General features: G+C 50.6%; 1 protein-coding gene across 4 annotated transcripts in view; it reads right to left on the bottom strand.

The window, feature by feature from the left end:
* The window catches only part of DENND5B (DENN domain containing 5B), a 235,509-nt gene extending 233,875 nt beyond the window's left edge, over positions 1 to 1,634 (bottom strand). For 2 of the 4 annotated variants that reach the window (XM_029053480.2, XM_029053470.2), the window contains exon 1: positions 1,479 to 1,634. In XM_029053480.2, the coding sequence (XP_028909313.1) occupies positions 1,479 to 1,593 (115 nt within the window). In that variant the 5' untranslated portion in view covers positions 1,594 to 1,634. The remainder of the gene's footprint in view (positions 1 to 1,478) is intronic. The other 2 variants (XM_029053489.2, XM_029053493.2) reach the window with 2 other exon arrangements.
* Positions 1,635 to 16,926: the final 15,292 nt, after the last annotated feature.

Raw genomic sequence — 16,926 nt, forward strand, 5'->3', positions numbered from 1 at the left:
GGTGCTCGGCATCCAGTGCGAGCGCTCCATAAATACGACTAAATGAACTGAACGAACACAGCCTCTCCCAAGCGCTTAGCACAGTGCTCGCCACCCAATGTAAGCGCTCCATCAACACGACTGAATGAACTGAACGAACGCATCCTCTCCCAAGCGCTTAGTACGGTGCTAGGCTCAACTGGATGCTTAGTACAGTGCTAGGCTCAACTGAATGACCGCGTCCTCTCCCAAGTGCTTAGTACAAGGTTCAGCACCCTGTGTGAGTCCTCCATCAACAGGACTGAACGAAATGAAGGAAGGCCTCCTCTCCCCGGCGCTTAGCACAGCGCCGGGCACCCGATGTGACTGAACTGAACGAACGCATCTTCTCCCCACCGCTTAGCACAGCGCTCAGCATCTAGCGTGAGCGCTCCATCAACGCGACCGAATGAACTGAAGGATGGCATCCTCTCCCCAGCGCTTAGCACAGCGCCGGGCACCCGGTGTGACTGAATGAACGGAAGGAGGGCATCCTCTCCCCAGCGCTTAGCACAGCGCCGGGCACCCAAGGTAACTGAATGACCTGAAGGAGCGCATCCTCTCCCAAGTGCTTAGTGCAATGTTCAGCACCCTGTGTGAGCGGTCCATCAACACGACTGAACGAAATGAAGGAAGGCATCCTCTCCCCAGCGCTTAGCACAGTGCTGATCACCTGGAGTAACTGAACGAATGCAAGGAAGGCATCCTCTCCCCAGCGCTTAGCACAGTGCTGGGCACCTGGAGTAACTAGATGAATGCAAGGAAGGCATCCTCTCCCCAGCGCTTAGCACAGTGCTGGGCACCTGGAGTAACTAGATGAATGCAAGGAAGGCATCCTCTCCCCAGCGCTTAGCACAGTGCTGGGCACCTGGAGTAACTAAATGAATGCAAGGAAGGCATCCTCTCCCCATAATCGAACGAATGCAAGGAAGGCATCCTCTCCCCAGCGCTTAGCACAGTGCTGATCACCTGGAGTAACTGAACGAATGCAAGGAAGGCATCCTCTCCCCAGCGCTTAGCACAGTGCTGGGCACCTGGAGTAACTAAACGAATGGAAGGAAGGCATCCTCTCCCCAGCGCTTAGCACAGTGCTGGGCACCTGGAGTAACTGAATGAATGCAAAGAAGGCATCCTCTCCCCAGCGCTTAGCACAGTGCTGATCACCTGGAGTAACTGAACGAATGCAAGGCATCCTCTCCCCAGCGCTTAGCACAGTGCTGATCACCTGGAGTAACTAAACGAATGCAAGGAAGGCATCCTCTCCCCAGCGCTTAGCACAGTGCTGGGCACCTGGAGTAACCGAACGAATGCAAGGAAGGCATCCTCTCCCCAACACGGCTGAACGAAATGGAAGGAAAAGCATCCTCTGCGCAGCGCTTAGCACAGCTCCTCCTGCTAGAAGGCGGTTTTCTGCAGCGCGCCCCCCCCCCCCCACCCCGCGGCCGTGCCCACGCACTCACCGGCCAGCTCGTCGGGCTCCAGCCCGCTGTCCGCGTCCAACCCGCACAGCACAAAGTAGTGCGCGAAGCGGCAGGGCGCCGAACCCGGCCCCGCCCCCGGCCCCGACCCGCTCATCCTCGGCCGCCGCCCGCAGCGCTCCGCACAGCGCTCCGCACCGCACCCGCCCTGCCGGCCGCCGGGGGGCGCCCGCGCTCCGCCGGCCCCGCCCCCCCCCCCAGCGCCGAGGCCCCGCCCCCCCCCGCGCCGCCGCGCCCAATCGCGGCCCGAGCCGCTCCCGCCGCGGGGGCGCCTGCGCGAGGGGGCGGTTCTCTGCGCGCCTGCGCGGACCTCCTCTCCCCCACCCCCTCCCTCCGCCCGGCCGAGCGCCTTCGTCCACGGTCCCCGGCCCCGTCGGACGCCGAGTGCGCCTGCGCAAGGGGAGCGCTCTGCGCGTTTCCCCCCACCGGCCGAGCGGCGCGGCTGGTGCGCCTGCGCACGCTCGTCCCCCCCGCCCCGAGGAGCGCCGCGGCCGGGAGGGCGGGCAAGTACGCATGCGCGAAGGGGACGGGAGGAGGGAAGGTGGGTGCGCGTGTGCAAAAGGGGGGCGCTATGTTCCCCTCGACTGCGGCTCCGCGGGTGGGGGGGGGGGGAGAAAAGTGTCGCGGGTGCGCATGCGCAAGGGGAGCTCTCTCTCTCTCTCTCTCTCTCTCTCTCTCTCTCTCTCTCTCTCTCTCTCTCTCTCTCTCTCTCTCTCTCTCTCTCTTTCATTCATTCATTCAATAGTATTTATTGAGCGCTTACTATGTGCAGAGCACTGTACTAAGCGCTTGGGATGAACAAGTCGGCAACAGATAGAGACGGTCCCTGCCCTCTGACGGGCTTACGGTCTAATCGGGGGAGACGGACAGACGAGAACAATGGCGATAGATAGAGTCGAGGGGAAGAACATCTCGTAAAATCAGTGTTCTGAGGACACTTTGTTTTTTTTATGTGCACAGGACTGTTGTTGTTTTTAATGCTATTGATGATGATGATGAAAGTATTTGTTAAACGCTATGTGCCAAGCACTGTTCTAAGCACTAGGACAGATACAAGGTGATCAGGTTGTCCCACTTGGGGCTCACAGTTTTAATCCCCATTTTCCCCATCTATCCTCCCCATCCCTTCGTTATCTGACGGGCCATCTCTTTCCTCTAAAACCACACCTCCTCCAAGAGGTCTTCCCAGATTAAAACCTTTATTCCCCCTCTCCCCTCAAACATTTTGATACTTGCCCCACTCCAAGAGTAATAATAATAATAATGGTGATATTTGTTAAGCGCTTACTATGCGCGAAGCACAGTTCTAAGCGCTGGGTGGAGGAATACAAGGTGATCAGGTTGTCCCACGTGGGACTCACAGTCTTCATCCCCATTTTCCCCATCCATCCTCCCCATCCCTTCGTTATCTGACAGGCCATCTCTTTCCTCTAAAACCACACCTCCTCCAAGCGGTCTTCCCAGATTAAAACCTTTATTCCCCCTAGAGACAGTCCTTGCCGTTTGACGGGCTTACAGTCTAATCGGGGGAGACGGACAGACGACAACAATGGCGATAAACAGCGTCAAGGGGAAGAACGTCTCGTAAAAACCGATGGCGACTAAATAGAATCGAGGCGATGTACAATTCATTAACAAAATAAATAGGGTAACGAAAATATATACAGTCGAGCGGACGAGTACGGTGCTGTGGGGATGGGAAGGGAGAGGTGGAGGAGCGGAGGGAAAAGGGGAAAATGAGGCTTTAGCTGCGGAGAGGTAAAGGGGGGATGGCAGAGGGAGTAGAGGGGGAAGAGGAGCTCGGTCTGGGAAGGCCTCTTGGAGGAGGTGATTTTTAAGTAGGGTTTTGAAGAGGGAAAGAGAATCAGTTTGGCGGAGGTGAGGAGGGAGGGCGTTCCAGGACCGTGGGAGCATGTGGCTCAGGGGTCGACAGCGGGACGGGCGAGACCGAGGGACGGCGAGGAGGTGGGCGGTGGAGGAGCGGAGCGTGCGGGGTGGGCGGTAGAAAGAGAGAAGGGAGGAGAGGTAGGAAGGGGCGAGGTGATGGAGAGCCTCGAAGCCTAGAGTGAGGAGTTGGGATTAGAACCCACATCCTCTTGCCTCCCAATCCCGGGCTCTTTCCACTAAGCCACGTCCCACCTGGGGCTCCCAGGCTGTATTATAGAGAAGCAGCGTGGCTCCGTGGAAGGAGCACGGGCTTTGGAGTCCGAGACCATGGGTTCGAATCCCGGCGATGCCACTTGTCAGCGGTGTGACTGTGGGCCAGTCACTTCACTTCTCTGGGCCTCAGTTCCCTCGTCTGTAAAATGGGGATGAAGACTGTGAGCCCCACGTGGGACCACCCGATTCCCCTGTATCTCCCCCAGCGCTTAGAACAGTGCACGGCACAAAGTAAGCGCTTAACAAATACCAACGTTATTATTATTATTATGAGGCAAGAAATTGCGTGAGTTTTCTAAATGGGTGGGATATCAAGAAAGCTGAAACCACCTAATGAGCAGTTACCTAATCTCTGCCAGACCCCAGAACAACTGGGTTCCAATTGCACCTCCGCCATCTACCTGCTGTGTGACATAACTTTTCCGTGCCTCAGTTCCCTCATCCGTAAAATGGGGATAAAATCCCTCTTCGACCACCTTCTCAGACTGCCCTAGGTTGGACGAGGACACTGCCCCATCTGCTTATCCTGTAATAATAATAATGGCATTTGTTGAGCGCTTACTATGTGCAAAGCACTGTTCTAAGCCCTGGGGAGGATACAAGGTGATCAGGTTGTCCCACGTGGGGCTCAGAGTCTTGATCCCCATTTTCCAGATGAGGTCACTGTGGCTCAGAGAATAATAATGATAATGTTGGCATTTGTTAAGCGCTTACTATGTGCAGAGCACTGTTCTAAGCGCTGGGGCAGATACAGGGTAATCAGTTTGTCCCACGTGAGGCTCGTAGATAATCCCCATTTTACAGATGAGGGAACTGAGGCACAGAGAAGTGAAGTGGCTTGCCTCCCGGTGGAGCCGGGATTAGAACCCATGACCTCTGACTCTCAAGCCCGGGCTCTTTCCACTGAGCCACGCTGCTTCTCTGTATCTCCCCCCTCGCACAGAGCAAGCACTTCACAGATACAACAATTATAGATATTATTAGGTAAAATGTTCCTTATCCCACGTAATCAATCGATCAGTGGTATTTACTGAGCACTTACCATAGGCAGAGCACTGTCCTAAGCACTTGGGAGAGTGCAATACTGCGGAGTTGGCCGATACGTTCCCTGCCCACAAGTTTCCCTGCATCCCGAGAATTCTGGAAAAGGATAGAGAAAGAGAGAGAACACTTTCCTCTAGGCTGCAAGCCCGTCGTGGTCAGGGAACGTGTCTACCAACTCTGTTAGATTGTACTCTCCCAAGCGCTTAGTACAGTGCTCTGCACAAAATAAGCGCTCAGTAAATGCCCTCGATTCTCCCCATCATTTCCTGAGGATATAAGCTTGTAGAGAGCACTGCGTCTTTTCTTTATAGTGGAACGTCAAGAAGTACGCCGATAAAAAGGAGATTTGGGAGATCTTTTGCTGTAAGAAGGGTAAATAATCGTACCCCGTGAAGGTTACCTGGTTCTTCCCTGATGAATTCGATCTATCGGCACATTGCTCGGGACAGTAGCTTAGTGAAAGAGCATGGGTTAGGCAGTCAGAGGTCGCGGGTTCTAATCTTGCCCCTAGTACAGGCTTGGGAGTCAGAGGTCGTGGGTTCTCATCCCGGCTCCTCCACTTGTCAGCTGTGTGACTTTGGACGAGTCACTTCACTTCTCTGTGCCTCAGTTCCCTCATCCGGAAAATGGGGATTAAGGCCCCAAGTCGGATAACCTGATCACCTTGCATCTACCCCAGTGCTTAGAACAGTGCTTGGCGCGTAGTAAGCGCTTAACAAATACCATCATTATTATTATTACCACATCAGCTGTGTGATTTTGGCCAAGTCACTGAACTTCTTTATGCCTCAGTTACCCCACCTGTAAAATGGGGATTAAGACTGTGAGTCCCACGTGGGACAACCTCATTACCTTGTATCTACCCCGGCGCTTAGAACAGTGCTTGGCACATAGTACGGGCTTATTAACAAATACCATCATTATTATTATTATCACGTATCGGCTATGTGACTTTGGGCAAGTCGCTTAACTTCTCTGTGCCTCAGTTACCTCATCTCTAAAATGGGGATTAACCCTGACTACTTAGTATATACCCCAGTGCTTGGAACAGTGCTTGGCACCTAGCAAGCGCTAAACAATACCATCATTCTTCTTCTTATCATACCCTGCTTTGTGTCAAGTGTCCGCAGTTTTAAAGAGGCCTTGAGCGGGAGAATTTACCAAAATAGTCCAGGGATTTAGGCAGCGCTTAATAAATGTGAGTCATAAGTAGTAATATAATCATCATCACTGAGAAAGGAATTCCATCACGGGTCTCTCTCACCCAGTCCAAGGGAGTGAAAGGGCTCAGCAATAATAATGATGATGGCATTTGTTAAGCGCTTACTATGTGCAAAGCACTGTTCTAAGCGCTGGGGGGGAGAAAAGGTGATCAGGTGCTCCCACGTGGGGCTCACCGTCTTCATACCCATTTTCCAGATGAGGTAACTGAGACACAGAGAAGTGAAGTGACTTGCCCAAAGTCACACAGCTGACTCTGCCATCCCCCCTTTACCTCTCCGCAGCTAAAGCCTCATTTTCCCCTTTTCCCTCTGCTCCTCCACCTCTCTCTTCCCATCCCCACAGCACTGTACCCGTCCACTCAACTGTATATATTTTCGTTACCCTATTTATTTTGTTAATGAATTGTACATCGCCTCGATTCTATTTAGTTGCCATCGGTTTTTACGAGATGTTCTTCCCCTTGACGCTGTTTAGTGCCATCGTTCTTGTCTGTCCGTCTCCCCCGATTAGACTGTAAGCCCGTCAAACGGCAGGGACTGTCTCTATCTGTTGCCGACTTGTTCATCCCAAGCGCTTAGTACAGTGTTCTGCACATAGTAAGCGCTCAATAAATACTATTGAATGAATTGAATGAATGAAAGCGGCAGAGCCAGGATTCGAACCCATGACCTCTGACTCCCAAGCCCGGGCTCTTTCCGCGCTGCTTCTCTGTGAACAGTGAACAGATAAGGACGTTTCATGGAGTTCGTCAGCCCCAGCCTGGGGCTCAGAGTCTCCTTGGCACCACCAGGAAATGGAGCCTTCAGGGGATCGCCCAATGTCCACCACAATTGCCTCCCACCCACACATACACACACAACTCTCACACACACAAAAGCCTTCCCTCAGTTTCCCCCCTCCCTCGGGAGCCAACCCTGAACAACCTCGGATCCCGGCTCCGCCGCGCGTCGGCTGCGTGACCTTGGTCAAGTCACGTCCCTTCTCTTTGCCTCAGTTCCCTCATCTGGAAAACGGGGATGAAGAGTGTGAGTCCCATGTGGGACAGGGACTGGGTCCAACCTAGTATCTATCCCAGTGCTTAGTACGGTGCCTGGCGCATTCGCTCATTCATTCAATCGTATTTATTGAGCGCTTAGTGAGTGCAGAACACTGTCCTAAGCGCTTGGAAAGTACGATTCGGCAATTAAGAGAGACAATCCCTGCCCGCACTGGGTTTGCGACAAATACCGAAGGAAAAAAACAACCCAAAAACCTTCAAGCTGTAGAAGGTTGTGGTGCTTTTTAGCCAAACATGCCCTAGTGGAAAGAGGACCTGGGTTCTAATCTAGTCTTGATTCTATTTAGTTGCCATTGTTTTTACGAGACGTTCTTCCCCTTGACTCTATTTATTGCCATCGTTCTCGTCTGTCCGTCTCCCCCGATTAGACTGTAAGCCCGTCAGACGGCAGGGACTGTCTCTGTTACCGATTTGTACATCCCAAGCGCTTAGTACAGTGCTCTGCACATAGTATGCGCTCGATAAATACGATTGAAGGAATGAATTCTAATCCTGGCTCTGTCACGACTACTACGTGACCCTGGACAAGTCACTTAACTTCTCTGGGCCTCTGTAAAATGGGGATTACGACTGTGAGTCCCATGTGGGACACGGACTGTGTCCGACCTGATTACGCTGTATCTTCACCAGCATTAAGAACAGTGCCTGGCACATAGTAAGCGTTCTCCTCTCTATTTTCAGATGAGGAAACTGAGGCCCAGTTAGGTAAAGCGGCTTGCCCAAGGACACACACTGCATTCCAGCGGTGGAGGTGGCATTCAAACCCAGGTCTCTGATTCCTTTCCATGCCACCTCCTCTTTTTTCCATGCCACCTCCTCAATATTTTTCAATATTTATTGAGCGTTTACTATGTGCAGAGACTGTACTAAGCGCTTGAAAGAGTACGGTCCAACAGAGTTGATGGACACGCTCCATGCCCTCAAGAAGCTTCCGTACCAGACGGGTTTTAAAATAAATTACAGACGGGGAGGTGACAGGGCATAAAGATATGTGCATAATCGATGGTATTTACTGAGCGCTTACTGTGTGCAGAGTAAGATACTAAGCTCTTGGAGAGTGCAATAAAACAGAGCTGGTGGTTGTGTTTCTGTTGTATCCGCGGGATATTCTTAATTTATTTCTCTGTCCTTTCTCCCCCACGTGGATCGGGAATCCCTTGTGGGCCAAGGACTGGGACTCAATCTCATTTTCTTATAATTACACCGGGGCTTTAGCATAGAGCTTTCCTCATGGTAAATGCTTAATAAAGGTTAGTCGTAACAGTGATCATCCCCATCATCATTAAGGGCCGGCGGAAATCCAAAAGGGAGCCCTGAGCCCTCCTCAAATTCACTCATTCATTCAATCGTATTTATTAAGCGCTTACGATGTGCAGAGCACTGTACTAAGCGCTTGGAATGTACAGATCAGTAACAGATAGAGACATTCCCTGCCCTTTGACGGGCTCACGGTCTAATCGGGGGAGACGGACGGACGAGAACAATGGCAGTAAATAGGATCGAGGGGATGAACCTCTCATTAAAACAATGGCCACTAAATAGAATCGAGGCGATGTACATCTCATTAACAAAATAAATAGGGTAATGAAAATATATACAGTTGAGCGAACTCGGTAAACATCATCGTGCCCGTATGCCAACTCACACTGGATTTCTGCCCTGTGAATCTTTACTCGGAGAGAGACAGAGGGAGAAACAGAGACGGAGAGAGTCAGAGAGACAGAGAAATAATGAGACAGAGAGAAACAGGTAAGAAGCAGCCTGGCGTAGTGGGTAGAGCCCGGGCTTGGGAGTCAGAAGGTCGTGGGTTCTAATCCCGGCTCCGCCACTTGTCTGCTGTGTGACCTTCTTCAAGTCACTTCACTTCTCTGGGCCTCAGTTCCCTCATCTGTAAAATGGGGAGTGAGACTGTCAGGCCGATTTGGGACAGGGACTGGGTCCAATCTAACTTGAACCGACCCTAGCGCTTAGTACAGTGCGTGGTACACAGTAGGGGCTTAATGAATACCACAGTTATTATTATACAGACAGAGAAAAAGAGACAGAAAAACAGTGGCAGAGGGAGACAGAGTATAGAGTGCCTGCTACACAGTAAACACTTAAATACCACAATTATGATTATTATACAGACAAAGGGAAAGGCAGAGACAGAGAGAAAAACCGTGGCAGGGAGAGACAGAGTACACAATGCCTGGTACACAGTAAGCACTTAACAAATACCACAATTATTGTACAAAGGGAAAGAGACAGAGAGAAAAACTGTGGCAGAGAGAGACAGAGTACACAATGCCTGGTACACAGTAAGCACTTAACAAATACCACAATTATTGTACAAAGGGAAAGAGACAGAGAGAAAAACTGTGGCAGGGAGAGACAGAGTACACAATGCCTGATACACAGTAAGCACCTAACAAATACCACAATTATTATACAAAGGGAAAGAGACAGAGAGAAAAACCGTGGCAGGGAGAGACAGAGAACACAATGCCTGATACACAGCAAGCACTTAACAAATACCACAATTATGATTATTATACAAAGGGAAAGACAGAGACAAAGTACACAGTGCCTGGTACACAGCAAGCACTTAACAAATACCACAATTATGATTATTATACAAAGGGAAAGACAGAGGCAGAGTACACAATGCCTGGTACACAGTAAGCATTTTACAAATACTACAATTATTATACAGAGGAAAAGAGACAGAAAAACCGTGGCAGGGAGAGAGAGTACACAGTGCCTGGTACACAGGAAGCACTTAACAAATACCACAGTTATGATTATTATTCAAAGGAAAGACAGAGACAGAGAGAAAAACCATGGCAGAGACAGAGATAAGACAGAGACAGAAACAGGGACAGGGAGAAACAGAAAAGAGACAGAGACCAAGAGAAAAGGACAGAGACAGTGAGAGAGACAGAGAGTGTGGACTTTTGTCTCTCCCTTAATCAGCTTTGGACTGTAGCACAAGACTTCGTCCCACGTGGCGCCCACGTCGTCACTCCCTTCGACAGCCTTTTTCAAACACGCAGACACGAGGAAGTTCATTCAATAGTAGTTATTGAGCGCTTACTATGTGCAGAGCACTGTACTAAGCGCTGGGAAGGTACAATTCGGCAACAGATAGAGACAATCCCTGCCCAGTGACGGGCTCACGGTCTAAGTTGAGTTAAACTGGGTGGAGAAAAATAAGAATGGCATTTTTCGAGCGCTTACTACGTGCCAAGCGGAGTCCTAAGACCTAAGGTAGATCAGTCACTCAATCGGTAGTATCTATTGAGCGCTTACTATGTGCAGAGCGGTTGGGAAAGGGTAATCACAAGGAGCTTCCAGCCTATAGGAGCAGACACACATTTAGAGTGGTTGGGGATGGGGGTAATAGAGAGTACAAAAATACTAACCTAGAGAAGCAGCGTGGCTCAGTGGCGAGAGCCTGGGCTTGGGAGTCAGAGGTCATGGGTTCTAATCCCGGCTCCGCCGCTTGTCAGCTGTGTGACTTTGGGCCAGTCACTTCACTTCTCTGGGCCTCAGTTACCTCATCTGTAAAGTGGGGGTGAAGACTATGAGCCCCACGTGGGACAACCTCATTACTGTAAGCCCGCCATTGGGCAGAGATTGTCTCTATCTGTTGCCGAATTGTACATTCCAAGCATTTAGTACAGTGCTCTGCACATAGTAAGCGCTCAATAAACACTATTGAATGAATTACTTTGTATCTACCCCAGCACTTAGAACAGAGCTTGGCACATAATAAGTGCTCAACAAATACCAACATTATTATTGAGAAGCGGCATAGTTCAGTGGAAAGAGCAGTGGCTTGGGAGTCAGAGGTCATGGGTTCTAATCCCGGCTCCGCCACTTGTCAGCTGTGTGACTTTGGGCAAGTCCTTAACTTTTCTGGGCCTCAGTTACCTCATCTGGAAAATGGGGATGAAGACTGTGAGTCCCACGTGGGACAACCTGATCACCTTGTATTCCTCCACCCAGCGCTTAGAACTGTGCTTCGCGCATAGTAAGCGCTTAACAAATATCACCATTATTATTATTATTACTCTTGGAGTGGGGCAAGTATCAAAATGTTTGAGGGGAGAGGGGGAATAAAGGTTTTAATCTGGGAAGACCGCTTGGAGGAGGTGTGGTTTTAGAGGAAAGAGATGGCCCGTCAGATAACGAAGGGATGGGGAGGATGGATGAGGAAAATGGGGATTAAAACTGTGAGCCCCAAGTGGGACAACCTGATCACCTTGTATCTATCCTAGTGCTTAGAACAGTGCTTGGCACATAGCGTTTAACAAATACTTTCATCATCATCATCAATAGCATTAAAAACAACAACAGTCCTGTGCACATAAAAAAAACAAAGTGTCCTCAGAACACTGATTTTACGAGATGTTCTTCCCCTCGACTCTATCTATCGCCATTGTTCTTGTCTGTCCGTCTCCCCCGATCAGACCGTAAGCCCGTCAAACGGCAGGGACCGTCTCTATCTGTTGCCGACTTGTTCATCCCAAGCGCTTAGTACAGTGCTCTGCACATAGTAAGCGCTCAATAAATACTATTGAATGAATGAATGAACAGCCGAAATATTTCAAAGATTGGTTAAGGGAGAAAGGGAGGGGTTCAAACCTAAGGAACCTTTGCAGCTTTATCTGAAAAGTAAATAATGGTATTCCTTAAGCACTTACTATGTGCTAAGCACCGTACTAAGGGCTGGGTGGGTACCATCAGATCAGACAATGTCCTTAGTCTAAGGGGAAGGGAGAACAGGGATTTAACTCCCATTTTACAAGTGAGGAAACTGAGGCACAGAGAAATTAAACGACTTCCCTAAAACCACCCAGCCTTCAAGTATCACCTCTCCACTGTACGGATTAAGAAATAAGGCCCCGGCAGGAAGTGACTTACTCAAGGTCACCACAGACAATGGCAGACATGGGGTCAGGTCTCTTGATTGATTCATTCATTCAGTCAGTCGTATTTATTGAGCGCTTACTGTGTTCAGGGCACTGTACTAAGCACTTGGGAGAGTCCACTAGAACAATAAACAGGCGCATTCCCTGCCCACAACAAGCTTACAGTCTGGAGGGGGGGACAGCGTGGCTTAGTGAAAAGAAGAAGAAAATGATATTTGTTAAGCGCTCACTATGTGCCGAGCACTATTCTAAGCGCTGGGGTAGATACAAGATCATCAGGTTGTCCCACATGGGGCTCACAGTCTTCATTTCCATTTTACAGATGAGGGAACTGAGGCCCAGAGAAGTGAAGTGACTTGCCCCAAGTCACACAGCTGACAAGTGGCAGCATGGGAATTCGAACCCATGACCTCTGACTCCCAAGTCCATACTCTTTCCATTAATAATAATGTTGGTATTTGTTAAGTGCTTACTATGTGCAGGGCACTGTTCTAAGCGCTGGGGTAGACACAGGGGAATCAGGTCGTCCCACGTGGGGCTCCCAGTCTTCATCCCCATTTTACAGATGAAGTAACTGAGGCACAGAGAAGTGAAGTGACTTGCCCACAGTCACACAGCTGACGTGTGGCGGAGCCAGGATTTGAACCCGTGATCCCCGACTCCTCAGCCTCTGCTCTTTCCACTGAGCCACACTGCTTCTCTGAAAGAGCCCAGGCTTGGGAGTCAGAGGTCGTGGGTTCTAATCCCGGCGCTGCCACTTGGCAGCTGTGGGATTTGGGGCAAGCCACTTAACCTCTCTGTGCCTCAGCTCCCTCAACTGTAAAATGGGGATTAAAACTGTGAGCCCCACGTGGGACAATCTGATCACCCTGTATCCCCCAAGCGCTTAGAACAGTGCTTTGCACATAGTAAGCGCTTAACAAATACCACCATTATTATTATTAAAAGGGGGATTAAGACGGTGAGCCTGATCACCTTGTAGAACAGTGCTTGGCACCTAGGAAGCGCTTAATAATAATGTTGGTATTTGTTAAGCGCTTACTAGGTGCCGAGCACTGTTCTAAGCGCTGGGGTAGACACAGGGGAATCAGGTTGTCCCACGTGGGGCTCACAGTCTTAATCCCCATTTTACAGATGAGGTAACTGAGGCACCGAGAAGTTAAGTGATTTGCCCAAAGTCACACGGCTGACAAGTGGCAGAGCCAGAATTCGAACCCATGACCTCTGACTCCAAAGCCCGTGCTCTTTCCAGTGAGCCACGCTGCTTAAGAAATACCATTATCATAATTATAAATAAATAAATGACAGATCTGTACATAAGCGCTGAGGGGTTGGGAGGGGGGATGAATACAGAAGGGGGAGGGAGAAGAGGAACCAAGCAGTTGAAACCAACTCAAACTGATCACATCAGCCCATCCAGAAGGGATTATAAGGACCCGAGAACGATAAGGGAGGAGACGAAAGAGGAAGAGGGACAGGGAAGAGGAGGGAAATTAGGTGGGCAGAGCACTTAGCCCAGTTTTTGGAACCCGTATTTCCGAGGCTTCGTTCAACACTTCAGCTTCAACAGAAACGGTGTGGCCTAGTGGAAAGAGCCCGGCTTGGGGAGTCAGAAGACCTGACTGCATTCATTCGTTCATTCACCCGTATTTGGCGAGCGCTTATTGTGTACTAGGCGCTTGGAAATGATAATGTTGGTATTTGTTAATAATAATGCTGGTATTTGTTAAGCGCTTACTATGTGCAAAGCACTGTTCTAAGCACTGGGGGATACAAGGTGATCAGGTTGTCCCACGTGGGGCTCACAGTCCCCATTCCCATTTTACAGATGAGGGAATTGAGGCACAGAGAAGTGAAGTGACTTGCTTACAGTCCCACAGCTGACAAGTGGCGGAGCCGGGATTCGAACCCATGACCTCTGATTCCCAAGCCCGGGCTCTTTCCAATGAGCCACGCTGCTTCTCTTACTGTGTGCCGAGCACTGTTCTAAGCGCTGGGGTAGACACAGGGGAATCAGGTCGCCCCACATGGGGCTCACAGTCTTCATCCCCATGTTCCAGAGGAGGTAACTGAGGCCCAGAGAAGTGAAGTGACTTGCCCACAGTCACGCAGCTGACAGGTGGCCGAGCCGGGATTCGAACCCACGACCTCTGACTCCAAAGCCCATGCTCTTTCCACTGAGCCATGCTAAGTACGAATCAGCCACGAATAGAGACAATCCCTGCCTAACAATGGGCTCACAGTCTAGAAGCGGGGAGACAGCAAAATAAGTAAACGGGCATCCATAGCATCAATAGAAATAAATACAATTAGAGATATATACACATCATGAATAAAATAAATAGAATAATAAATATATATGCACAAGTGCTGGGGGGTGGGGAGAGGGGTAGAGCAGAGGGAGGAAGTATGGGGAGTGGGGGGGGGGGAGGAGCAGAGGGAAAGGGGGGTTCAATCTGGGAAGGCCTCCCGGAGGAGGTGAGCTCTCAGTAGGGCTTTGAAGGGGGGAAGAGAACGAGTTTGGCGGAGGTGAGGAGGGAGGGCGTTCCGGGACAGCGGGAGGACGGGGGCCGGGGGTCGACGGCGGGACAAGGCAAGAACAAGGCCCAGTGAGGAGGTGAGCGGCGGCAGAGGAGCCGCTGGAGTGTGCGGGCTGGGCTGGAGAAGGAGAGAAGGGAGGTGAGGTAGAAGGGTCCAGGGGGTGGAGAACTCTGAAGCCAAGAGTGAGGAGTTTTTGCTTCATGCTAAGGTTGATAGGCAACCCCTGGAGATTTTTGAGGAGGGGAGTGACAGGCCCAGAGCGTCTCTGCAGGAAGATGAGCCGGGCGGCGGAGTGAAGAATAGACCGGGAGCGGGGCGAGAGAGGAGGAAGGGAGGTCGGAGAGAAGGCCGACACGGTAGTCCAGCCGGGATATAACGAGAGCCCGGAGCGGTAAGGTAGTCGTCTGGGTGGAGAGGAAAGGGAGGATCTTGGAGATATTATGAAGGTGAGACCAGCCGCTTTTGGGGGCTGATTGGATGTGGAGGGGTGAATGAGTTCTGATCCCGGCTCTGCCACTTGTCTGCTATGTGGTCTTGGGCAAGTTGCTTGACTTTTCTGTGCCTCAGTTACCTCATCTGAATAATAATAATGATAATCGTTACCCACTACTAGGTGCCAAGCACTGCACTAAGATCTGGGGTAGATACGAGACAACCGGGTCCCTCCTAAGCAGGAGGAAGAACAGGTCTTGAATCCTCACTTGATAGATAAGGAGACTGAGGCATAGAAAAGCTAAATAACTTGTCCAAGGTCATATGGCGGACGGAGCTGGGATTAGAACCCAAAGCTTCTGACTCCCAGGCCCAGACTCTTTCCACAGACAACGGATTAAGCCTCTGAGCTTCATGTGGGACAGGGACTGTGTCCAACCTGATTATCTTGTATCTACCCCAGCGCTTAGTACAGTGCCTGGCACACAGTAAAGCGCTTAACAAAAAGGATTAAATAAATAAACTAAAGCCAACAGCCCACCACAGCTTCACATCTCTCAGTGGAAAGAGCCCGGGCTTTGGAGTCGGAGGTCATGGGTTCAAATCCCGGCTCGACCACTTGTCAGCTGTGTGACTTTGGGCGAGTCACTTCACTTCTCGGTGCCTCAGTTACCTCATCTGTAAAATGGGGATGAAGACCGTGAGCCCCACGTGGGACAACCTGATTCCCCTGGGTCTACCCCAGCCCTTAGAACAGTGCTCGGCACATAGTAAGCGCTTAACAAATACCAACATTATTATTATTATTATTATCTCTCCCCGACCTTCACAGTAGTAAACCTAGAAGTCACTAGGTGGCAGAGAAGGCTAGGAGATGGGAAAATATGTCAAGCTGGTGGGCCCTGGCTTTTTCTAGGCCCAGAAATACGACCAATTCTGAAATTACAATAATGATTATTATGGTATTTGTCAAATGCTTACTATGTGCCGGGCACTTTACTAAGCACTGGGATGGATACGGGCAGATCGGGTTGGACGCAGCCCCCGTCCCACGTGGGGCTCACGGTCTCAATCCCCGTTTTAAGGATGAGGCAGCTGAGGCACGGAGAGGTCAAGAGACTTGGCCGAGGTCACACGGCAGACAAGTGGCGGAGCTGGGATTAGAACCCATGACCTTCGGATTCGGGCTGGACGCAGTCGCTGTCCCACGTGGGGTTCACAGTCTCAATCCCCATTTTCCAGATGAGGGAACTGAGGCCCAGAGAAGTGACGTGACTTGCCCAAGGTCACACTGCAGACAGTGGCAGAGCCGGGGTTAGACCCCATGACCTTCGGACACCTGGGCCCCTGTTCTACCCAGTGGGCCATACTGCTCTGTGCATGTCACAGAGTAATAATAATAACGGTGGTGTTTAAGCGCTTACTATGTGCAAAGCACTGTTCTAAGCGCTGGGGGGATACAAGGTGATTAGGTTGTCCCACGTGGGGCTCACAGTTTTAATCCCCATTTTACAGATGAGGGGACTGAGGCCCAGAGAAGTGAAGTGACCTGCCCAGAGTCACAAGATGGCAAGCGGTGGAGCCGGGATTAGAATCCATGACCTCTGACTCCCAAACCTGGGCTCTTTCCACTGAGCCACGTCAGTTACTCAGTCAGTGGTCTTTATTGACTACTTACAGGGTGCAGAGCACTGTACGAAGCGCTTGGGAGGGTCCAGTACAAAAGAATAGAGAAGCAGCGTGACTTAGTGGCGAGAGCCCAGAGGTTGGGAGTCAGAGGTTGTGGCTTCTGATCCCCGACTCCACCACTCGTCTGCTGTGTGACCTCGGGCCGGTTGCAACTTCTCCGTGCCTCAGTTACCTTATCTGTAAAATAGGGATTCATTCATTCATTCATTCATTCATTCATTCATTCAATCGTATTTATTGAGCGCTTACTGCGTGCAGAGACCGTGAGCCCCACATGGGACGACCTGATTACCTTGTATCTACCCCAGCGCTTAGAACAGTGCCTGCCACATAGTAAGTTGAATTGTACTTCCCAAGTCCTTAGTAC

The sequence above is a fragment of the Ornithorhynchus anatinus genome, chromosome 2 (assembly GCF_004115215.2).
Source record: "Ornithorhynchus anatinus isolate Pmale09 chromosome 2, mOrnAna1.pri.v4, whole genome shotgun sequence".
Classification (NCBI taxonomy): Eukaryota; Metazoa; Chordata; class Mammalia; order Monotremata; family Ornithorhynchidae; genus Ornithorhynchus; species Ornithorhynchus anatinus.